At 46.5% G+C, this 25,377-nt stretch overlaps 1 protein-coding gene across 9 annotated transcripts in view; it reads right to left on the bottom strand.

The window, feature by feature from the left end:
• LOC135376444 (ankyrin repeat domain-containing protein 17-like) overlaps positions 1-25,377 on the bottom strand; it is a 63,335-nt gene that overhangs the window by 33,933 nt on the left and 4,025 nt on the right. For 4 of the 9 annotated variants that reach the window (XM_064608943.1, XM_064608944.1, XM_064608945.1 and 1 more), the window contains exons 2-14: positions 22,574-22,733; positions 20,581-20,779; positions 20,378-20,522; positions 17,820-17,964; positions 14,673-14,906; positions 12,163-12,305; positions 11,043-11,232; positions 8,207-8,508; positions 7,330-7,656; positions 7,140-7,257; positions 6,226-6,572; positions 5,206-5,454; positions 2,482-2,773 (exon numbers count right to left, since the gene is read on the bottom strand). In XM_064608943.1, the coding sequence (XP_064465013.1) occupies positions 2,482-2,773; positions 5,206-5,454; positions 6,226-6,572; positions 7,140-7,257; positions 7,330-7,656; positions 8,207-8,508; positions 11,043-11,232; positions 12,163-12,305; positions 14,673-14,906; positions 17,820-17,964; positions 20,378-20,522; positions 20,581-20,779; positions 22,574-22,733 (2,851 nt within the window). The remainder of the gene's footprint in view (positions 1-2,481; positions 2,774-5,205; positions 5,455-6,225; positions 6,573-7,139; positions 7,258-7,329; positions 7,657-8,206; positions 8,509-11,042; positions 11,233-12,162; positions 12,306-14,672; positions 14,907-17,819; positions 17,965-20,377; positions 20,523-20,580; positions 20,780-22,573; positions 22,734-25,377) is intronic. The other 5 variants (XM_064608948.1, XM_064608949.1, XM_064608951.1 and 2 more) reach the window with 2 other exon arrangements.

Genomic DNA, 25,377 nt, shown 5'->3' with positions numbered 1-25,377 from the left:
TCTTCGCGAGAAGTGAAATCGACATAGCACAGCCTACACAGCCTACACATACGACATAGTGACTGTAAGCATTACAATACGACCAATGAATTCAAATTCAAATTCTTTGCGGTGAAGGGGAAAAACATGTGCAAAAGACTTTCATCGGCTGGAGACTACCGTATTTTCACGCGTATTAGCCGCACCGCAGATAAGCCGCAGAACTCGTTTTTAGATACATTTTGAAAATGTTTTTGCAGATAAGCCGCACTCGCAGATAAGCCGCGGGTAATACGACGCGACTGCTTTGTGCGCTAAACCAGTGATACACAAACAAAATCAATAGAGACGCTCAACGCTCGTCGACGCCGTACTTCGTTCCAGCTGCCCTGTTCCCGTACTGGTCCGCGACATCGACGACTTTTAGTTTGAAGCCGCTGTCGTAGCTGTGCCTCCGCGTTGGAGCCATGCCTCGCCTCTAACTGCCGTGCCCGTGTCCACGAATGCTGCTGCTCTGGTCAAATGAGAACTGACGCTTAGCTGACCACGTTTTATCCCGATGTCAGGTGTATTGAACCCTTCCTGTGGGTCTGCCGGCAAAGGAGACCGTAGGGAAGGTCATAAACCCTGTGGTTCACATTCCGGTGTCGGCGTAATGCATAACAAAGGAGGTCAGTTCTAGTGTTCTACTAAGATCGGATTGTGCCCTTGTTGCGTGTTTTTCGTGGATTGACGAGTTAGTGGTGTTCCAGGAGACATTAATCACTGTCACCCCTTTTGTTAAAGCTGCGTGGGGGAATGTATTCGGAAGGTCAGTCCACTCGAATGTGGACCCGCCCCTGTTCGGTATTGTTCGTGCACTGGCAGGGCGGTCCTGCTCCGAAAAACATGAGGCACTGTCGGCCCTTTCATTTAATCCGGGGTATCGGGAAAATACCAGGGAAAAATAGCCATCAGATAAGCCGCACCCACGGATAAGCCGCAGAGCGTCCACGAAAAAAAAAAATTCGCGCATAAGCCGCGGCTAATACGCGTGAAAATACGGTAAGTTAAATAGAGGCAATAGAGAATGTACAGTCAACCCTCGATTTATGAACCTTCGACTTATGAATTCCCTCGTTTTATGAACACGAGCACGGGGAACTAAACTTTTTCCATTCATTTTTCCCTCGTTCTATGAACCTCGATATTCGAATAATGAACGGAATTTCTGGGAACCAACTAGGAGTTGCCCAACGTTTTTGCCCTCAATTTATGAACGGATCGTTCCGAGGTCCACAGTAACCTTCAAAGGGATTATTCCGTGGACTTATGAATGACGCCTGAACGGAGAAAACGTTTTCCAGGTATTGCACCCTCGGTTCTTAACCCCTCAAAATCCGAAGAACAAACAGGTTTTCCGGGGTCGCACAAGGTGCGCCCAAGTGTTCCTGACCTCAGTTGATGAATAATGTGGTCGCTGTCACCCGGAGATTAATAAACGGAGGTTAAAAATCCCGGAGGAAATCCGAGACCAGTCCAGTGCGAATGTGGTGACATCTCTTCTTTCCAAGATTGACACAGCGGAAGGCATGGTCCAAAGCAAATTAGTATTGCATAATAAACAGAGTGTGAATGCGCTAACGTCTGTTCTTTGTGAGTTTGATACAGCAGAAGGCATGGTCAAAAGCAAAATTACACAATATATGGCATTATAAACACAATCCCAACTCGGAAATACTGTTCCATTTGCTCGATAGTACTCAGTTAACGGAATTTTCGAGTTATGAATCCCTCGATTTATGAACGATTTTTCGGGGAACCGAGGGTGTTCATAAATCGAGGGTCGACTGTATTTAGTTAAATTGAGCACATAAATACATTGCCGTCTACGGGGGCACGTACGAACGACGGAAATCCTTCGTTAAACAGATGATTTCATTAAGGGGGGATGTGGCAATTAAAGCTAACCTCCTTATTTATAGTTCAAACTTAACCAAATTTGGTGTGCTTATGTATTTCAGCACCAGTATCTCAATGCAACAATCAGTTTCTGAATATCTTTTACTTATTGAGTTACAGGAATAAGCATACTGTCTAACGAGCCTCTTGATTGATTGATTGATTAATTGTGTTGAAATTTCATGATATTTTTATGTCAAAACATTACTAAGGGCCTACCCTGTGCAATAAAGCTGTTCTAGTCTGAATTTGACTGAAGTACTTCATGACATGATAAGTGAAGAAGCGAGGAGCACAAAAATGCACACTTTGAAAAACCGACTTTTTGGACAAAATTCGACATTTTAATTGTCGCATCTCCCCTTAAATCGACGTTCGTTATTAACAGGTTCAACCGTGTCGCGAACTGTGTTGGATCATGTTTTGCTGTAACGAGGCTTGACAGTACCTCCATTCCTTATGACATTGTTCCTACTAAGATTTCCACAGGGATCAGACCTGGTCTGATCTGCACGTGCATATCGTAAAGGGAACTGGTTCCATTCCAGGAAATAAGCTCACCCGTGACGATGTCACCCAGCGTTTCGTGCAGGGTCCTAGCGGGCGCTGCCACCATCAATCCTTCATCTACGGCGGGAGGGGCAAACGTGGCTCCTGGCAACAATGAGGTTGTTGCTGTAGGAGGGTACACACTCGTGGTCCCACTCAGCCCAAGCACCGGTGGTTGCGTGTGCAAGTGGAGGGCTGTGGATGGTAGGGACGTGACTATTGACGCAGTCGCTGTCGTCACCACGGACGTGGCAGAGGTTGTCTCCTTCAGGATACTCGAGGGAGACGATTTTGTAGACTTTGCCTGCGGTGGGAAAAAAAAAGAAAAAAATGATGCGAGTGACATCATTAGCACTACATCGTTGCAATGGTTTAAGGAGTCACTATGAATAGAGCCTGAAGTTTTAGGGTTTTACCCGATTCTTCCCCGAATTTGCACCCCGAATCGAAGGTTGCCTCTTTAGGGTGAAACCCGATTTTTACCAGGCAAATTGCCCTCTCTGGGATGTCTGTAGGAATGTACCAACTTACTTGTTTGGCAGAAAAATGCAGTTTCATCACCGTTTGTACTAAACTGCTACAGTTAGTTTGAATAACTGAGCCCGATTTCTCCCCGATTGTAGCGTAATGGAAGTTTTTTCACCCGAATTCACATGAATTTAGTGCACATGTTCATTTACCCGATTTTTGCCCCCCGAATTTAGAAAAAAATATTTCCCGAAAACTTCAGGCTCTAACTATGAAGCAGTAGTCTGGTTTTGTGGTTGTTGTTGTACAGGTCCTGACAAAAGTTTACGGAACACGCGAGCTGTGTACTTTCACCTCGGCACGGCACCCTAGCGGCAAGCGGTAACTGGCGAAATCAGGCCAGTTCACTGCCTCAGAGGGGTGGACGACTGCGCTCTTAGCGACACACAGTGGTAGTTTCGGTATGATTACTCTTGGATGTACCCCCGCGAAGTGAGTTGGATTTGTGCTCGCCAACAACTCGCGACTCAACGTTAATTGTTTATCAATCAATCAATCATCAATGTCAGCGTCAATTGCTTACCAGCTGGTCACCACTGAGGTCCATAATAAAGCAACTGTTTACAAGATCTTTCTCTTGTCTACATATCACGGCTTTCCAATAAAAGCTATACACCGTGAAGTGTTGTTACCATGATTCATCGTTATCACGGTGATAGCGGCGAGCTCCCGGTCTTAACAATCTTTGAGTCACATGTTGTTGGTGAGCACAACAGTTAAATCCAACCCACTTCGCTGGCACCATACCGAAACTACCGCAGTGTGTCGCTAAGAGCGAAGTCGTCCACCCCTCTGACGCAGTGAACTGGCCTGATTTCGCCAGCTTCCGCTTGCCGCTAGGGTGCCGTACTGAGGTGTGAAAATACGCAGCTCGCGTGTTCCGTAAACTTTTGTGAGGACCTGTACTCGACTGTAAGCTCAGATGAAGAAGATAACATCACACCGATCTCAGACGCACATCTGCAGCGTAATATCAGTGTAGGCTGTGAAAATTTTTTGTCACGAAATTACCGCTTCACCGTGTTTGTTTTCGTTGCCATTATGGGTGGCAGAGTAAGGTGTGACGGCGACCCCCGTGGTAAAAAGCAAACCAATCAGAGGCCCGGAACTGTGATTGAGAGGTCAAGCCTCTTTTCTCCTCTCGATGGCCAGACTCCCGTTCCATATACGGCTCTCCATTACACCAGAGCCGTATATTAAAAGGGAGTCTGGCCATTAATGGGTCATGCCTATACCTGAAGCTCCACCCACTTTTTCAGCTTTCCGACCAATGAATTCTTGAAATATGGGGCGCTATCAATCAGCCTATCCTCACTATTTGCCCCCCTATCCAGCATGGGCAGCGCCATTTTGGGTGGCAAGTGGATTGGATGGGATTGAAATGGATACTTCTCGCAATCTGCAAAAGTAGTGGATTGTTGGTGCAAATTTGATGTGCCACCTAGGGAGCGTAAGGCACGTCGGGAATTGTCGTCTGCTTCCATTGTACCGCTGCCGACAGAACCACCTGCTAGGACACATTCTGGTAGTCAGTATGATTTTTAAACAAATCTACATGAATAGTTGGAATATAAGAGGCAAGAACGTTTCTATCCATGAAATCCAGCTGTTAAATATAAGATTGTTCAGCACAGCGCCGTTTTTGTTACGATTTCGTTGTGATCGCCGTGTTCACTAGGCCTAACACCGGCGACAAAACCTATTATTTTCAGTTAGACATCGATGGATGAGCATAACTTGAAACTGATTTCCGGGAAATTTATATTAGGATGTACATTTGCAGCGTAAAATCAGGTTAGTCTGTGAAAATTTTTTGTCACGAAATCCTCGCTTCACTGTGTTTGTTTTCGTCGCCATTTTGGGTGGCAGTATGGTGTCATGGCGACCCCCTTTGTAAAAAGCAAACCAATCAGAGGAGCGAAACTGTGATTGACAGGTCGAGCCTCTTTTTGTAACTCCTCCCAATGGCCAGACTCCCTTTTAATATACGGCTCTGCATTACACGAGACTGCGGCACCCTCTGTGAGGCGCGGGTGGAAGCGCATTACTGGGTGCTTCAGAATCCCCCCCTTTATACGCTCACTTTACAGCTATCACTGCAAAACAGACTGAAGACTCTACACGATAGGGATATTAAATGCGAAGGTTTCAGACATTCTAGCACAAACCCCTTTAGGCAGGCTACGCTCAGCGGAACAAGACACCAACCTTGTCTAGGTGCCGCTTTGCCACTGCAGGAGTGACTGGGGTGACTATTGTGGTGGTTGCAGTGGAGACAACAGCCGGACAGGTGGCAGAGTGGGGAGGAAGGGAAGCACATCCTGCATCCGCAGGAGACGCAGAAGAAGAGAGGGCAGCGTTGCGCAGGTTCAGCTCTTCCACGTCCTCGCAGGGTAGTGCAGGTGGGTGCTGGTGGTGGTGGTGGGCAGAGAGCACAATCTGTGCCTGGGCCTTTTCCTTTGAGAAGAAAATGAAAGGAGGGGGGGCAGCGTTATGAAAACAATGCGGTACGGCAGGCCGACAAGAGTCAGGCACAGGAAACCCTGCGCTTCATTGAGGTTACACAAACAAAAAGTGAAAGGGCATGCTGCAAGATTTGCTACCTATATGTAGGGCCTGACTTTTTAGGGTTAAACCCGTATCCGCCCGATATTTACCCCCCGAACGAAATCTGTAAAATTTGGGTTTAACCCGAATCTACCCGAAAACATCCGGGTCGCGTGGCACACTCATAAGCGTGCATTAAAATAAAGTTTTATAACATTGCTAAACATTAGTTCCATGTTAACACAAATTTTTATTAAACAAAAAAAATCACCCGAATACACCCGAATTACTGACGACAGAATATGCCGTAACGGGATTTAACCCGAATACACCCGAATTTTCGAATGAAAAATATCACCCGATATTTACCCCCCGAATTTGGCCAAAAATAAAACCCGAAAAAGTTAGGCCCTACCTATATGCGCCACAGAAATTTAAGAACCGCATACAATTAACTCGTTCGTTGAAGGGCCAGCTCCTTCTCAAAGCATCAATTCGTAGATATCCTCTTAATCATGTTTACACGAGTTACTTTAATAAAAAGTGGAAATTAGGTACAGTTACAAGTTACAATCTGTATAGGTGACGTATAGGTGTTACAATCCGTGACTGGTGAAAATTACCCCAGTAAATACAGTATCTACCAGATGAAATTTTTACCAATTTTGTTTGCAGACGTACCTGTAACTCTCGCTCCACCCGCTGAAGCTCCTCGAGGATTTGTTGCTTCTGCAGTATTTGTTCTTCCCTGCTCGGGTGGTTGAGTTCAGCACTCCTCATCATGCTGTTGATGCACGCCTCCAGTCGTTCACTCGGTCGTAGCGCTGCTGCCCCACCCTCCACCCCACTAGCAAGCCTCGACCCTGCCCCACTGCACACCACCATGGGGGGTCCGCCCCCATCGCTCGCCTTGCGTTTGCTGCCTCCCCCCGTGGTGGCTCCACAGGTCCACGTGGAATCGGTGTTTCCCGTGGATGAGCTCGCCCCAACCCTGGAGGTGAGTGCAACCGACGGTGCCGGAGCAGGAGCTGCATGCAATGAAGCTTGGTTAGTACGTGCGACATTTCAGGAGCTGAACCCTGGGGTATCATATTTCGACCAAGGACACAACCACAACAGACAGCATTACAGAATCGCATGTACACTTCAATTCTGTCCCCCTATCATTGCAAGCCAATAAAAGTAGTATACATAGGACATGACAATTTTGGCGGGGAGCTAAAATAGATAAATTGGGCTGTGCCAATATTCAAAGTATTTGACATCCCGAAGAAAATTAGTTCTGAGAAAGATTGGGACAGTTTTGCGCTTTATTCCCAAGTTTTCCCATTTAGTGCTTGGGGACATACAATCAACACTCGCAGACGACAGTGGTTCGTCTTCACAGTGACAACCGGTGAAAGCACGTTCGTGATTGGCTGCCGCCGTCGAAAACACGACCCCAATTGGCTGACTATTAGTTGTTACGTCACGTCGACGAGTAAGCGGGCTTTCTCTACCTAGATGGTGTTGGCCCTAGGCACACACGACAAATACAACCCGTCGCCACCGACAGCTTTTCAAGAGAGGGGGAGCAAAGTGAACACACTACTCACCGCTGGACACCTGGGGGAAATAGGGATGGCTAGCTGCGGCAGCCGCCAGGGCCGCTACCCTCTGCTCCTCCGTAAGGGGGACCACCTGGAGACCATGGGAGCCAAACTGTGACGACGCCTGTCACACCACAACGTACAATACAATGAGAGGGCCACGGCGTCTCCCACAACATGCGAAAAAGGGACTCACCTCCACCGAGGAAGCCACGGCGGATGGGCCCAGGTTGGGGTAGTCCAGCAGGAGCTGCACGACGGCCGTGTGACCGCCCTTGGCCGCCTCGATGAGCATGGTGGAGTTGTCCCGGAGGCGACGAGTGGGGTCCGCCCCGTGGGCCAGGAGCAGCTCCACTACGGCCAGGTGGCCACCCGCACAGGCCAGAGAGAGGGCCGTGTGGTCGTTGTTGGCGGTGGGCCGGTTCGGGTCTGCCCCGCGGGACAGCAGGAACTGCACCGTGCAGAGGTGACCCGCCCGTGCCGCCTTCATCAACGGTGTTCGGCCTCCTTCAGACTCGTGCTCCTATACATGATGTAATTACGGTTGAACGTCTGTATAACGAAATTCAAATTGCAATGATGTACAGTGACTGTCAAAACTAGGGGTGTGCAAATATTCCAATTCCCGAATTCGAATCGAATATCAATCACTCGAAGTATTCGCACGAGAGAGGTTCTCTGAATTTGAGTTAGTTTTTTTTTTGGTATGAAAAGGACAGGATCGCGGAGGAGGAGGAGCGACATTATTCGAGAGCGACAATGGTGAGGATTGTGATGACCCGGAATTCACCACAGTTGAAGAACTGAAGGATAGCGATGAGGTTTCGGATCCTGAATCTACACACTTCAGCAGTGTGCTGACTTCTAAGGCGCCAACATCAGGTGAATGGAAGTGGGAAAGTAAAGCTGCCGTTCATCGGATCCTCACACGTGAAAAGACTTATTCGGGCAATAGTATGCGGATTTCGTGGCGGATGTTATTAAGCTTTTCCTTCCATTATACCAACGCCGGTAGTTTGTCAGAAATCAAGCGTGAAGGCGTGACAAAATGGCAGAAGGCAAACCACACTCACCAAGTCAGCATTTGCTTGAAGGAGGAGGTCAGCCACGTCCGTGTGGCCGTTCTCACAGGCGTACGTGAGTGCTGTGTCTCCAGTGGCAGTCTTGGCATTCACGCAGGCCCCAGCATTGACTAGGTAACGCAGGAGCTCCACGTGCCCTTCTTGAGCAGCCTCCATGAGCGGAGTGCTCGCGCCCAGCTCCAGGTTGGCCCCGGCTTTGAGCAGGAAGTCCGCCACTTCTAGGAACCCGCCGCAGCACGCCAGAGTCAACGCGGTCTCCTGCGTCTCCTCCGTCTGGGCGTTGATGTCCGCTCCTGAGTGAACACACATTTTTCCCGAAGAGTCAGAACGGGCGTATTCGTAAGAAGGGCGCCACAATTTCAGCTTCAATATTTGAAAAAAATATTTATAAGCTACACGCATCACACGAGAGAATATACGGGGACTGCACAATAGTGATCCGTTCACAAACATGACTGACGACTCCCGGATGTCATAGGACAGAAAGGAAAGCGGATCAATATGATGGAGGGTGACGTTAATTTCGTACGCTGATTCCTATTGCAAAGTGTGCCTGTGGTTTCGAAATAATTGCTCCAACTCCTGATCAGCAGAATTTGCACAGGCAGCTCCATGAGAACAAGAAACTGATACAAAATTAAGGGTTTTCAAGGAATGTGAAACATTTCAGGGTATTCAAGCATTTCAAGGACCAGTTGGGAACCATGGGTACCCACGCAGCTTCCCTCGCATTTGCTGACCAATAGCAAGGAATGCTCCGCCCCCTGGATGCCTGCCAATAGGAGGACGCAAAGGGCACGCACTTCCCAAGCCTCTGCTCTCGCCTAAGATATGGCGCAGCGTAACTGTTGTTTCACGTGTCGCAAGGCTTCAGCCATGGCGCACCAATCTAACCAACGGCTGAACAAGGCTTAGACAGCAGTGTAGCTACCGTTATTTCGCCTGCCGCAAGGCCATGGCACACCAACCTAAACAACAGCTCGCCGTCTGTCAACATGGGAACGAGGCCAAGTGGGAGACGCGCATACGCCGGTTAACAGACGGCAAAGTTAGATTGCTGTGTCATGGCCAGGGATCGGAACCGGTATTTTTTTCGGTCCGGTTCGGGTTCGGGTTCAGGCATATTGGTTCGGTTCGGGTTTAGCTCCGCTGAACCGAAATTATCAGCTTGAACCGGTTCAGGTATATCGGTTCGGTTCGGGTTCGGGTCAGGGAGAACCCCCCCCCCCCGCACATACACAGACAAAAAAAAATCTGTCAGCGGTCGGGGCATTTACAGGGATTGGAACAGTTACTTTTTTCAGCCTCGGTTTAACCGGTCCACGGGCAGTAATTTTGCTACATGCAAGCAAGTTCACGCTCACCGTACACGATTGTAAGAGAAAGGTGTGAGATAACCGTATCAGGTGAGCAAAAAAAAGGTCGGTCAGCACATCTGAACCGATTCCCGAACCGGTAACCGTATCAATTTTTTCGGTTCAGTTCCGGTTCGGCTCAGGACAAGCAAAAAAATTGTTCCGGTTCGGTTCGGTTCGGGTTCGTCAGAAAATAACGGTTTTTTCCGGTTTTCGGTTCGGGTTCAGTTCCGGTTCCGATCCCTGGTCATGGCAGGAGCCTTGCGACACGGTAACGCTGCGCCACTTCTTAGGCGAGAGGTTAGGGAAGTGCCTGCCCTCCGCGTCCTCCTATTGGCCCGCATCCAGGAGGTGGAGCCTCCCTCACTCTTGGTCAGCAAATGCAAGGATAGTCCATGCGAGTCCACGCGATAGTCCAGGAGCGCGAAAAATGTCAAGCGACAAACATTTCTTACTTTTGAGTATAAAAGTTGCCTAGAAACATTATGCCATCCAGAGCTGTTCAATACTTAGGTGCATTGCAGAACAGATTGATGCACGATACTGCATTTGCATGGCACCTTCAATTGCGGGCACCTTCAATAGCACCTTCAATTCGAATGGGGAACGTCGTCAAAGACGCCAACGCCTACTTGCGGATGGTCGCGGACATGGTAGTTGCGAAACAAAATGATTGACGTTAATGAAACGTAGGTCACACATTGTCTCGACTTATCACCGGACAGGTGAAGGCAGTTGCTGGGCAAATTTCCTAGGAAACTGTTGTCCTCGGAAGCATGAAGGAAAGTTGCATGGACTGATACAGTCAAACTCCTTTACAACGAAACTCAGGGGACAGCAAAAAAAAATTCGCAGTAAAGGTATTTTCGTTAAAAAGGATGTCCATTATTGGACCTATAGGGCTCCAGCGGGACCGCAAAAAAATTTGTTGTAGTGGTATTTTCGTTAAAAAGGTGTTCGCTATAAAGGAGTTTGACTGTATTTGTCCTCATGTTTCTCTGGGAAACTCATTTCATGTTTCAAACAAGGATGATCACCTCAGATATGCCGAACTTCTCCTGGGTGATCAGGTGATTGCAACAGGAACAAATGAACACAAAGGAATGTTGGCATTTTAATGCAGTGAACCAGTTAAATAATTTCGATGCTTAAGGGTTAAAATTATACAACAACAAAAGTTTTCCACCTGTGTCGCTACTCGCTAAAATAATGCTAGACTTAAAAGACGTAAAAAGAAAAAAGACCTAAGACTTAAAAGACTTAAAAACTACTTAAAAAGACATATATTTCTTTTAATTTAGTTATCCCGGAATGATTAATTAGCCAGCATTATGCATGTGTAGTTCCCTGTTGTATATAGAGTATGTATTGCGTTTCGTGCACCACACTAAAGGCCACGGCTGTTTGAGGGCACATTAAATAAAACCAATCAATCGATCAATCAAGAGGGGTTAATAGGCAAGAGGATGCACCTTGCGAGAGAAGCAGGGCAACCATTTCCTCGTGTCCTTCTCGTGCAGCTTCCATCAGTGGAGTGTAACCCTCGTCGTTCACCTCTTCGATGTTGGCTCCTCTCTCAAGCAGCAACATGGCCAGTTCCACATGACCCCCACATGCTGCCAATGTCAATGGAGATTCAAAGCTGTCTGTGGGCATGTTTACCTAGGTAGTGATTCCCAAGAAGATTTTCGTTAGAAATTAACACTTTCGAGGTATAATATATAGAGCATAATATGTATAAGCATAATATATAGAGCCTGAAGTTTTAGGGGTTTGCCCGGTTCTTCCCCGAATTTGCACCCCAAACGAAGGTTGCCTCTTTAGGGTGAAACCCGATTTTTATCCCACAACTGCCCTCACACGGATGTCTGTAGGAACGGACTGACTTGCTTGTTTGGCAGCAAACGCAGTTACATCACCAGTTCAGTTAGTTTAAGTAACTATGCCCGATTTCTCCCTGAATTTAGCGTACTGGAACTTCTTTCCACCGGAACATGCGCGACTTTAGAGCGCATGTTTATTTATCCAAATCTTACTCCCCGAATTTGGAAGACAAAAAAAATCCCAAAAATGTCAGGCTTTAATAGTATACGTGGTTCCCACTGAAGATTAGAATAAAAATCCGAAGCCAAGGACCTTTCGTCTGGGATGTAAAATGCAGTTTATGGTCAGAGCTTCAATATTTTGCAGAAATATTTCTAAGCTACAGCCATCACACGAGAGAATACGCGGGGACTGCACAATATCAGTTCGCAGATTGACTGACAGTTACAAAATTTTACATGTCATAGTACAGAAAAAAAAAATTATTAATGGAATTGAGGGAGCCATTCATTTCTGGCTGCTGATTCCTACGGCAATAAAGAGTGGTTTCCCCCTCCTCCTCAATCCTGTGGTTTTGAAGCTACAGTCCTGACTCCGGAAGAGCGTAATTTGCACAAGCAGCTCCATGAGAACAAGAAAAGGAAAAGTAAAATCAAGAGTTTACGAGGATTGTAAAAAAAATCTTTCTTTTTTAGATTAGTGTATTCAAGGGTTTCAAGGACCAGTGGGAACCCCGAAAATAACTGGATTCCAATGAGCCAAACGTACCTGGGCGCCAGAGTCTAAAAGCAGCCGTGCCACTTCAACATGACCATCCATGGAAGCTTCCATGAGAGCCGTGTGCATCTCATCCGTCTTGTGCTCCTGGTCGGCACCCGCTTCCAGGAGGAACCGGACCATTTCTAGGTGACCTGATACAAGTCATGTCCATTACAACATAGCTCTTACAGAACACTGCTGTCGAGTTTCAGGCATCATGCCCCGCATGGCGACGGTAGTTTACGCCTTGGCATTTGGAAGAAATGAAGCGCAATCCTAATGGTCTGCAAACAAGGAAGCCACAACATCGTGGTGGCTCAACATCGCAAACCAAGTTAGTTCAGCTTTCTAGCCTGAGAGGCTTTGATGTTTGTCTGCGTACCCATCAACTTCGGAACATCCAAAATAGCGAGGTTTCAAAAGGAGGGGGAGGGAGGTACATTGTTGGCAAATGGGCTTGCTATTTTATATATGAGAATGCCGATGTTCGGAGGCTTTTATTTGCAAACGTATCAGGAACCCACTTGACACCGGCAGGCTCATAAGGCACAAGTGTTGCAGCAACAGACTATGCCCTGTCCAAGAAATTATCTGGGTGCCTGGCTGTGACAAGGCCATGACTAAGGCCCTCCGTTTTCTGCTGCAGCAAATTCAAAATTCCGCGGCACTGACTTGTAAATTGCGTGATTTTCCGCGGCGAGCAGTCAACAGCTGCATGAAATGGGAGACACTTTATTTTCTTGGATAGTGTGGGAACCAAAAAATATGTTATAAAGCACTGTTCTGACACAAAGCACTGTTCTGGCTCAGCATTACATATATGATATCTTGTGTTCTCATCTGATGCGGTCTGTCGCCTGAAATCATTCTACACTTGCTGAAAGATCTTTGAGCATCTACAGATTTTATAGGAATGAGTTTATAATACATGCCCTGGGGAAGTTACATTTTTAGTACACCCCTTTTTGTAGCCATTATTTAAAAGACCTAACTTCTTGAAGGCAACCTCCCAGATATCAAATCAAAATCCCCCACTGCTACCGCTAAACTGCATACGGGAGGGACGCCGCCCCTTCCTCAGGTGAAATATACACAATAAACTTGGGCTGTTATCCTAAGCTAAACTACAATCTGTCTGCTTTGTCTTGCATCATAAACAATCTCGTAAAGTTGAATTTTCAATTTTCGTTCAATTTTGTAGGGGCGGCTTCACCTCATGCAGGAAAGCGTCAGGTGAAGCCCACTTTCGGGAGGAGTCAAATTATCCGGAAGCCCGAATATTGGGTATTTCAATTCGCGAATCGGATATTTCGTGTGATTGATATTCGATTCGAATTTGAGAACTCTAATATCCACACACCCTTAAAAATAAAGGATTCCGTGAAACTATGTGCCAAACGAAGGATTCCACGATTAATTCTGAATTCCGCAAAATTTCGCGGAATCACGGAATCGCGGAAAACGAAGGGGACACTTTCTCCAAAGAACGTGAAGACAGGAAACTATGTCCCTGTTTCCTTCGCAATGCTGCGGGCCCTAAGAATGCGGCCAGTGCAGTGCTCTAAGACCTCCTGCCTGTTCACTCCCTTTCGTGTGTGCGGGCCCGCTGCCTGCTCTCACGACAAAACACGCACGACTCCGGAAATAAGTCGGATTTTGAGCGAAAATGCTCGTGGGGGGAGTTGCCTGGAGGTGGGCTCCCCTGCTAGACATTTATGAGTTACAGTGAAGAGCAAACTTTCCCTCTAAACGCCAGAGCATACTTCACTTTGAAATACTGTACAAGTGCTTAAATTCGCGGGCTCAATAATTCGCGAATTTGTGAGAAGCCAGGATCAGGCAATTATTCGCGGAACCTTAAATTCGCGGTACCGCGCTGCTTCCACCCTGCATCTTAAGGGCCATCCACCTTGAACTTCCTGGAAGAAGCTAATAAAAGGTATAACAAATCGGTAACTCGTTCAATTTGTCTTCCTTTTGAGCACTTCTGACTGCAAGGGATGCGATTAGGGGGTCCTACTCGGCTCGTATCTGTGCCATTGCCCAATTGCTCTGTCTCCCGTCATTCCTGTCATCGCATCGAGCAGGTGCGATTGGCACTTCGTAGTGATGCGACAACTTTTCCAAAGGTCTATACGCGTGGCAGAGTGCATACGCGCTTGCTGGATGACCCAGGTTTACAAGGAACCGGAATCACGGGAGGCATACATCCGCGCGGGATTCGTACGTGAAGGCTGGACTACAGTCTCCAGTTGCAGCGGCGAACTGAACACTTTGCGAGGCAATGCAGTGTAACAGCGTAAGAAACTCCATATACATACGTTACCTCAGCGTCCTGGGTCAAATTTCTTACATATTTCTTTCACGTATTTTTCTGTCATTGGTGTAGTGGTAGCTGTAGTGGTGGCTCGAATATTTCGCGGGACTTTAAATTCGCGAAAAAAGGGCGTTCGCGAATTTCGCGAAAAATAGGTCCTCGCGAAAATTACTACTTATACAGTAGTCCAATTATACGATACCTTTATAACAGGCAAGAGTGAGGGCAGACTCCTTGAATTCATTGGAGTGAGTGTTAATTGAGGCTCCTGCTTCAACTAGTACACGTGCCGTACTGACGTGGCCAGCAGACGCTGCCTCCATGAGGGGTGTGTGGCCATTCTCATTGTGGTCCTCCACGTTGGCTCCCGCGGCCACCAGTGCCCTGGCCACCTCTTCGTGGCCGCCCGAACACGCAAACATCAGTGGTGTGTGCCCTGCCAAAGGACGGATTGAGTTATTTATTGAAATATAGCCCAAAGGCCAGGAGGCATTACATGAGGAATACATTCAATTTTAACTCCTGCTAGAAAACACTGCCAGGTTTATTGTCCTACTCAACGTGCACAACGTGCTGTCCTACACTACGCCACGCGGCGATCCACCAACCCTCTCCTTGTTGTCCCTACTCCCCGAAACCCCATGATCTCCCTCCCGCTCTCGCAGGAGCATACATTAGTTCTGCAAGAGAAAACTGATGTTCTGAGGCTGGAACAACACACAAGGACAGATACAACAAAGGTGCCGCTTGCGTCGATAGGTGCGCCGACAGGTGCCGCTTGCGTCGATTTCCGTCGTATGAATGTGTGTATGAGTGAGCAAAAATGTAAGAGTGAAAGGAGGGTGAGTGAGAGTGAGTGGCTGGTTTGTCGTCCCTTCAGATGACGCACCCCGAAAGTCGCTGGAGAGGCGTGTTAGCTTAGCTCAATTGGTAGAGCCCTGGACCGGCAATCCAGAAGATGTGGGTTCGATCCCTACAGCTGGCTAACCTTTTCAGTGACTTTCATCTTTCACCATTAGTTCTGGTTTTCTTCTCCCTCACAACACAAGCAAATAGCAACAAAGAAACATGACACACATACGAGAGCTTAATTTGAGTTCTTTGGCAGACGATCATGCTGTGGGAAAATGAATTCAGCATTAGTAATGAGCGTTTGATTTATACACCAATTTGTACACGATTCCAAACATACGGGGAAATTTCTGGAAGAGTCCATTTCAAGATGGACCAGGTCACGTTCCCTATGTGGTTTACCAAACAGAGCGATGCTGTGTCGGCAGAAGGGAGAGAGCGCAGACTAGCAGATACATGATATGTACCTGCATACTCTAGCTTGTACTTACGACGCTGGAACAAAGAACACACACCAGACGGACATACGGGGAAACAACCATCACCATCGAGTTCCAACTTGTTTCTTGAAAAAAAAATTCGCCCTGCAGACCTACCCTGACGGCCAAATCAAATCAAATCGCTACAAACTCGAGATAAGCCATCTCTTCAGGCATTATAGCCAGAGACGGAGTTTTAATACATTTATCGGAACCAATAACGGTAATGTGGTACCCTCCAAAGGTTCCCTTTGTGTGCATTAACCCTATAACAACCCAAAATACCCGTTTTTTGCACCTGTGTGGGTGTTTTTGGCCACCAGGGTATGTCTGCAGGGGGAATTTTTTTCAAGATACCAGTTGGAGGTCGACGGTGATGGCTGTTTCCTTGTTTGTATGTCCGGTGTGTGGTGTATGTTCCAGCGTCGTAAAGTTCAGGTTAATATGCACCAACTACTCCAAGCGCTGACATTAGTCAAGCACATACTCTAGGTTTCATTGGAAAAATGGGGAGAGGGGCAACTTTCATCAAACCAGTGGGCTCTCGTTAATTCAAACTTCGGGCAGCCACAGATTTTTGTTTGCAATACCTGAATTTTTGTATTACCAGGAAGTCATCTAAATGCGTGTTCCGAGACAAAAATATACCTCATTACGTGGGCAGTGGCACATACAAAACACATTTGTTTAACCTCTCCTTTACAAAAGTCTGATTATAAGCAGACGACATACATAAAACGTTGGTAAAGGGTTTGTTACGTAATTAATTCAAGAACCTACAAATGGAGACGCATTGATGAGAGATTTATCCATAGATGGTTGCTCAGTCACTAGATGTGTTTTCAAAATGGAATTTTCAGGTAACAGGTAATGCTAATGCTTTTCTAATGCTAATGCCAATTGCTTTTCATGTAACAGGTTTCATGACAGGTAATGCTCGTGACACGCTCGTCTGAAATCAGCACCCTGTGGTTTATCCCATCTCTAATCTTTAGGTGTTGCAAGACTATTTCTTTCGGAAAATAAACATGCGCAGCATATGGTCTACTTTCAAATACAATATTGGCACAACGCTTTCATGCGCGCCATAGGTTATATGGGCTGTGGAACCACTGACAGGCGATTTCAGACAACCATGTCGCCAGCAGTACATCCAGGGGTGACCCCCCCCCCCCCCAATGTGTGCAAAAGTGGATATCTCAAAAGATGGCGCTAACGACGTGCAGATGCCATCCCCCCAGCAAGAAGTTTTTATGCAAGAACAAAAAAAACATCAATTACGCAAAAGTACTTCGAATTAAGCAACTTTCCAACACACTGAAAACAAAGTGACAAAAACAAAAAGTTAACGAGTATATGTCCATTAGGACCCTTGGGGCACTATGAAACAAATAAATAAACACAGTATCTAACATAGAGCCCACTTTTCGCTGAAATAGCTAGGATAACAGCTCCAAGATGCGCAATAAGTATCTCTGGAAGTGCATCTTTTTGAGCTCTTGGCGCAGGCATGCTCAGAGAACCTACACGGTACAGTTCAGAATGACATTTTCAGATGTTACACTATCATTAGGGCCTGACTTTTTAGGGTTAAACCCGTATCCGCCCGATATTTACCCCCCGAACGAAATCTGTAAAATTCGGGTTTAGCCCGAATCTACCCGAAAACATCCGGGTCGCGTGGCACACTCATAAGCGTGCATTCAAATAAAGTTTGATAACATTGCTAAACATTAGTTCCATGTTAAGACAAATTTTTGTTAAACAAAAAAAAATCACCCGAATGCACCCGAATTCCTGACGACAGAATATGCCATAACGGGATTTAACCCGAATACACCTGAATTTTCAAATGAAAAATATCACCCGATATTTACCCCCCGAATTTGGCCAAAAATAAAACCCGAAAAAGTCAGGCCCTAACTATCATCTGTATCTTCATTTCATGTGTTTTCTTCTTGGAAGCATATTACAATGTCCTCTTAAATTGTAAAAAGGAGCTGGGAGAGCCTGCTCACCTTGTGCAGTTTGTGCATTTACATCTGCACCGTGTTCTATTAACAAGCGAACAATAGCCACGTGGCCTGCATTTGCCGCCTCCATCAGCGGCGTCGTGTCCTTCAGACCACGATCCTCCACGTTAGCCCTCATGGCTAGCAGTAGCTGCGTAAAGAAACAGGGAGCACATGTTCAGTGAGGAAACAAGTCACTGGACTGGGAAACAACGACATAGTTGTTAACAGGACACAGGGTTCTACAGGGTGTGTGCAGAAAAACATGACCCGCATTTAGGCACATAGCTTGTTGCCTACCTAACTAACGAACTTCCGGTGGCGCACGATGGCGCATTTATGCGTGCGAAATTTGTAGAAAAATTGTGGAAGCCATACCCAGCTTAAAAAATAAACGGAACAACGAAAACGTCGGCTTCCGTGCATCAGAATAGGGCAGCATGGTGGACAACAGGGTGTATGTGAAAGGGCAACGTGGTGCACGTAGGAGAATTGTGTTCAAGTACCGCTAGGGGAGCTATCGGTGCATAAATCGAAACGATGTCCCACATGGATGCTCATCGGCAGTACCCCTAGCGGTGCCTGCACATAACTCTCATGAGACGGAAATGCACTACAATGCTCTGTCATGACCGCCCTATTCTAATGCATGGAGGCCCATATTTTCGCGCGCTGTTTATTTTTTTACACTGAGTATGGCTTCCAGGATTTTTTTGTAGCTTTCGCACGCATAAATACGCCGTCGTGCGCCACCGGAAGTTCCTCGGCTAAGTAGACAACGAGTTACATGTAAAAATGCGGGTCATGTTTTTCTGCACACACCCTGTACGTTTCACACCAGGTATGAAAACTCTGCAGAAAAAGATGTTTCCAATGGGTGTCCTGATCGGGAATGTCAATTATTCTGTTGCAACAAAGAATTTTGTTTATTTTTTGGTTTGGGGGGGGGAGGATGTGGCTCATAAAATGAGACAAAATGCCCAGAAGACTATTTTCAAATGCGCTTTTATTGGAAAGTTTGCAATCTGGACTATCGATGTACTTTGCAAAAATTTCACCCCAAAGTAATAAGAAAAACAATACTTGTACTTGGCTGGTTGCACCAAGCCACAACTTTGAGTGCAGATATCACAGTGTAATTGATTAAAGTATTTGGTATTATTACATTTGTAAATAAACCTGCTGGGGGAGACATTTTTACGATTCAGAATTTCTAGTGTGATTTTCTGCTCTTAGGAGAAGCACATAACTAGGTCACCAAATTTCTAACTTGTTTTGTGTGTACTTGTTCTTGCACTGTACTTGCCACTAAAAAACATTGTACATAAAAAAAAAAAGAAGAAATGAAACAGGTCCACTACCTGGGGTAAAGTTATGGCTACACAAAAATCATATTTTAAGAATGTTGTGATGATTATTATTATCGAAAAAGGAGCTGCAATGAGAACCGTTCCTCGTGTTTCAATATCTCGTAACTTTTTCCCCAATCAGGATACTCCAAAGATACTAAGCTTGATGCCAGATTTGACTGCAAAGTTTCAAGAGCAACATCCCCCTTTAACGAGGTACAACCATTATTTTTCAATACCACTTTGTCGGACATGCTATGGAATGGAATGGAAGCGAAAGGACTGTGCATCCCTCTAGCTTTCCCCTCACCCTTTTTGCGAAGGCAGCGTCCTCATTGGTTGGGGTACAAATAAAGTGGAAAGGGGGGAACACGTGTAAGATGGACTACATGGGTCCCAGCATAGACTCGGCACTGACAAAAATGATCGCAGAGTTGACCCTGCTACTCGGCCACTCACGTTAGACCACCGCTGTTCATCTCCTGTTACGTGCAGACACACACTGTCAGAGCATATTGTTGGGTTTTCAGGGTGAAACCCGTTTTTACCCCCCCACCCCCCAATTTGCATTATCCTCACTTAGAGCAAAAAGCAAAAAAAAAAAAAAAAAAAAGAACTTTGAATTCAGCTACCAATACAGGCACCGGAGTAGACTAAGCATTGGACATGCAGCTCAGCTGTTGAACATCCTATGTCAATCTAAAATACGAGAAGTGCTAAATTTTTTATTTTCCACCCGAAAATCTACGTACTTTTGTACCCGATATCATCCGATTTTACCCTGTTTTACGGATCCTAAAATAAAGCCAGATTTTTACTTCCCCCCCCATCCCCCAATTTCCGAAAAACATAAAACCCGAAAACACGGTGCCCAATATATTGTGACGCTGATCAACTGAAATTCTGCAGGCATGTCACGAAGGCACACTTGAGCTGAACCTTGATCGGCAAACCACACATCAAACGAGTGCAGAAAGTTGGGCTAGTCGGTGGGATAGCATACCGCAATATTTGGGGGACACGAAAGGCTGATGTCGGCACGTGCCACCTGTTACCGGCTCGCGTATTTCCGTCTCCCTTTTTTCCGCAAAACACTTCAGTTGTGAGTGACGCCTGTTCCGTGCGTACCGCATGTCCTCGTCTTCCGCGTCCCCAAATACTGCAGTAAACCGCGCATCTCTCATTTGGCAAACCTCTGACAGCAAGACCACTGACCTGCGCCAACTCCGTGTAGCCCGACGCGCACGCCAGTGACAGCAGGCTCTCCCCTTCTTCCGTCACTTCGTTTACGTCACGCCCCTCGTCAAGGAGCTGACGTACGGCCCGCACATCACCGTCACTGCACGCTTCCGCCAGTGTTCTGTAACGGTCAGTGGTTAATCCAACTGGGCAGCCACGCCGGGAGTCGTCCTGGTTACCTTGATGTCTGGTGCGTGCCCTGGGGTGGCATGGGCACCGCTGCGACAGAGGTGGTGTTGGCTGGTGGGGCGTGCTCAGCGCGCATGCGAGTGAGCGCCGCAGCTGCCTCATCCAGGGCGCAACTTACAGAAGTGGTTAGCCTCCTCAGCACCTCGGGGTCGCCCAGCTGCTTGCCCTCGAGGGATAGTTTGCTGAGCCCTGCACGAGCGAATGGACCGTGCCCGAGCATGAAATGTCGCCGCTGGCGGGCTGTGTCAAATTTTGTCACAGACAACACGATGCACACGACAGAGACATACCAATACCAGAAAATGGAGAGAAGAAAAAAATATGCCACCATACCACGTTGGCTGGAATTAAATGCTCGCAGGCACAGCAGTTTTGCAATGTACAGGGTGGGCTTATTGGTTGGTATGTCCTTTGGAAAAGCACGTGCAGCTACTGGTTGACAGATTGCCTAAAATACGTCATCTTCTTAATTACAGATATCTTGGGGGAAATGCGATACGGCAGAATAATTAGAGGCAATCACAGCCATAGCGACAGGGGGACAAGTGTGGCAGCCGCCACGGCCGCGAATGGCACGCCCCGCAGGTTGTTTGTACAGTATAAAGCGGGAATTAAGAGAATTTGAATTTACGGTATCTGCAGTGGGAATGAGCATTTTCTCTTCTTTGTTAACAGAGATTCTGATGGCAGAGAGAGAGAGAAAGAGAGAGAGAGAAAGAGAGAGGGGGGGGGGGGGGGGCACTTCACGTTTACCCTGCCCCGGGCGCAAGCTTGCCTTGCGACGGCTCTGGAGGCAATCATTATTTGAATCTACCCTTTTTTTTTTTTTAGAAATCCTGAAAGGAACACGTACCTTCAGATATATATATATATTATAGATATATTCAAACTTTGGTATGCAAAGGAGCAGAGACCAGAACTATGCACTTCTTGAGTGCAGAAACTGCATCACTTCTGCTTGTGCAGGCCGGTAAGCGGTCTATTAGATCAGCACCTACTCTAATCGGCTCCGTCGCTACAGAACATGTGGGCCACCGACACAAACGACCGTTGCTCCCGTAGAGTGCTTGCAAAGTGCGTGGCTTCGGTTTTGGGTCGATTGCATGCCATAAGTTGGAAGATTGGTATCTCAAAGTATGTGCTTATTTCAGAGTATTTAAAAAACAGGGAGGGCATAACTAGTGACTGGCTCCAATTCCGCTCCCTCCCACTTCCCCAAAAACATCTAGTCCCTTTCCGCTTTCCTACAAGATCTCCGCTTGGCTGCATAACCCAGCTCTGAAACCGGAATCCCGGCAGCTCTGTCTTATTATAAATATTCTAAAGATAAAAACGGATAATAATAATAATAATACGGGATCAAAACAATAAGAAAAAAAAAAGCACTGTAGTTTCCCTACATTTTCGCCGCACTAGTAAGGACTGCACCGATCTAAATCACAACAGAGTACAGAACGAAAAGAAATCTAGCCTGTCCACTATGTGCGCCATTGGAGATAAGGGGACGCAATGGTGCGCCAGGAGAAATGCTGCAGCGCCACCATGCGCCCTCGGTACGTCAGTGCACTTTTTGCCACAGCGTAGTGTCACATGGCCCGTCTTAACAGCAAATACAGAAGCAGAGTCAGTACGACGAATGACATTATCCGGCGGAGGAGGCGGCGTGACCTCTCTGTGTCCAGCCATCGTATCTGCGACGCAGTAATATTTTGAGAGCTGATGGACTAGATTTCTTTTGCTTCCTAAATTGAACACGACTATAGACATACATCAACAATCGTAACTCTTCCTCAACATATCGTGCAGATTATCTGCATCTGTCGATTTTAATCCGCAGTTGGAAGAGAGAAGGTATGTCACCATCGGCATGGCACTTCTGAGAGTGACCAACATGATCAGTCTATGTCCTGGGCTCACCAAGAGCGTTCCAACATGCACATGCCTTGCACTCCATACCCCTTGCAGAGAGCAACAGCAACATACCAGTGGCTTCAAGGAGTGCCTCAAGACGGGCTTGCGTGTCAGGATCAACAGCACCCACCTCAGGGGGGCTGTCTTCCCCACCAGATGATAAGAGAAACTTTGATGTGTCCAGCACGGGCTCTTCCTCAAGCTCTTCGGGGTCCAGAATGAATGACTCTGCCTGCAAGCAAAGACCCTGTCATCCCAACACGTCACAGACACAATGGAAGGACAGCGTGACATGAGAGTTTCATATTTTCGTGTCTGACACAGTCTACCACGACTGCACCAGACTGGCAAGAGCAAAAGCCCATAACAATTCTCCCGCGAATGAACACTGGTCCCTCTCTACGCTTCCCTGTGAGCACCGCGAAGCAACGTGGCTATGAGCAGTGTATAGGCATGGACAGATGGAGGGGACAGCAGGAAGCAGGAGGGGGGGTTAGTGCACATCCTGGGCCAACTTCAGGGAGAACTGTGACGACATTTGTCTGTGACGACAGCCGGAAGACCCAGGGAGAGCCTCAGACAGCTCGTCCAGTGATTAAAGCTCGCCGTCTCCCAGTCCAGGGAAACAACCTTGGCTACCACCAACGAGCAGGTGCTTTTAACCAATTGGCCATGCCGCTGGTCAAAGTGGAGATTGACAGTTAAAAGAGAAGGTATAACGTGTGTGACACCATGTCTCACAGACCTGTGCATGCTTTACTGCATGTTTTTTTAACAGACGAAACTCATTTTTTAGCCAACCCAGCCACGAGGCAGAGACATTGGATAACCCCAAGAAAGCAAGTGTGTGCCACCTATGGTATGCTATCTACTAATTTTGATTTGTTGTCTTTCTCTTTTATCTATAAATTTATCTACTAATCTTGGAGAGATAAACTGCTTTGTGCACCTGATAGATAATGTAGAGAAAGCAAATTATCCTGCTAACAGATAAGGTAATCTCTGTGAAGAGGTGCACAAAGATAAGGAGTCAGAAATTATATAAAGTACCAACTGCACAATAATTTACATACAATGTACATCTAAGTACATTGTATAATATAAAAAGGAATATAATAAGTGATGTACGATGACCAGGACCATCAAGAAATGGGCATGAGCGGACGCTGTAATGGGTCACACACCTTTAACTGATAACGTACAAGCTCACTGAGCTGTCCTAAACCATCCCCTGTGATGCTCGTGCATACAGCACAAAAGTAACGCAAAACGAGCGTGTGCCTATCACAGACCCAATAATATCAGAATTTTTAACAGTACTAGTTATAGATATCTAACAAATACTGGTAAACACTCATTGTAATATCAACCAAATAATATAAATACTTCATCGACATACATCGATATCCACAGAAGAAATACAGGTACTTTAGTGGCGTGTGTCGATGTCCGTAAGAAAATTATGATACTTTGCCGGTATATGTTTAGACAATACCGTGATCAACCTTTTACCGATATTTGTGGATGATATTCGTACCAGAGTTACGAGATGACAACCAGCATAGCATGACCTTGTGTTGCCTCACTCCAACACACGAGTCACCGTTCCACAAGAGGCTCCTCAATTTTCTTCCGCATAAACATTTAATGACGCACTAACGCGAACACAGACAGGCATCCTGACACGAGAAACTGATTGGCTTCAGTTCCCGAGTTCAACTGTTTCAAAGCGGACTGCAAACAGACACAGCAGGATGATGAAACAAAGGAATGGTGCAGCCCCGCACCTGTACGCAGACAGGACAAACACAGGTGGGAGGTATTGCCGTGCATGCTCCATTGTTTCAAACTGCACAGCACACAGTGCCACTCAGTTCACCAGGGTGCCAAACAAAGTGCATACAAATGCAGAAACATGAATGCCATAATTGAACCTCTGCATGCAATAAAGGGATAGGTAAAAAAGAAAAAAAATATCCCAAACCAGAAAGAAAGAAGTGAATATTCGGTAAAGTAACTGCAGCTGAGTTTCCTCGAATAATGCAAATGCAAAATTCGTGTTAGCACTATTTTTGGGTGTGTGACTTAGCAGAATTTGAATAAAACCCAGGAGCATGACATATCTCCTTTTTCCCATATAACACTGCACACACAGGGTTTTCATGCAGGAAAAAAACAGTTTTCACAAGCCGGACTTTGATGGTGATGCCAGGTAGTGTGAAGTTACCTTTGTTCAGTGAAGCAGTCTAGATAGGGCTTCTCGTGCTGCTAAACGAGCACAATCTTGAAAATAATGTCCATATGGCCAGCATAATTTGCCTTATTAACTTGGTGCACACGTTTTTCCCGATCACAACGCTCAGTAGCACTGCTGACATGGTCACGTGAGGTATGCAGAACACGTTTTTCGAGTGCAAGTCGAAGTTCACTTCTGCGTCGTACCAAAATTTAAGCTAAGCCATTTGTGTGCGTGTGTAGAAAAGGCGCCTAATCTGGTTGTCCATCCCACTGGCAATCATGCATTTCCCGTTTCTTACCTGCCTATAGCTGGTCAAAAAATTGCACTACGGTCCTAAACGTTCTTTGACAGGTACACGCTAGTACGGAGATGTCATTGCAACAACAACAAAAAAGTACTAAAAAGGGCTGTCTTTACCGCGTACAGAGGTTCAATTATCTGCTGATTATGCGCACCATCGTACACCAAGCACAAGCTCAACCGTAAGGGGGAAGTATCACATCCAGATGAATTATCACATAACTTGGGGTAGTTGGTACATAGGTCCAATCAACAACCAGAGCCGTTTTGTGGAATGCCAGATGATGGTGGTTTACACGATTCTCCTTAGCTGCACCAAAGTGTACATTGGCCAGAG

This window comes from Ornithodoros turicata, unplaced genomic scaffold (genome assembly GCF_037126465.1).
Source record: "Ornithodoros turicata isolate Travis unplaced genomic scaffold, ASM3712646v1 ctg00001099.1, whole genome shotgun sequence".
NCBI classification, from domain to species: Eukaryota; Metazoa; Arthropoda; class Arachnida; order Ixodida; family Argasidae; genus Ornithodoros; species Ornithodoros turicata.
This window is presented reverse-complemented; position numbering and strand designations above follow the sequence as displayed.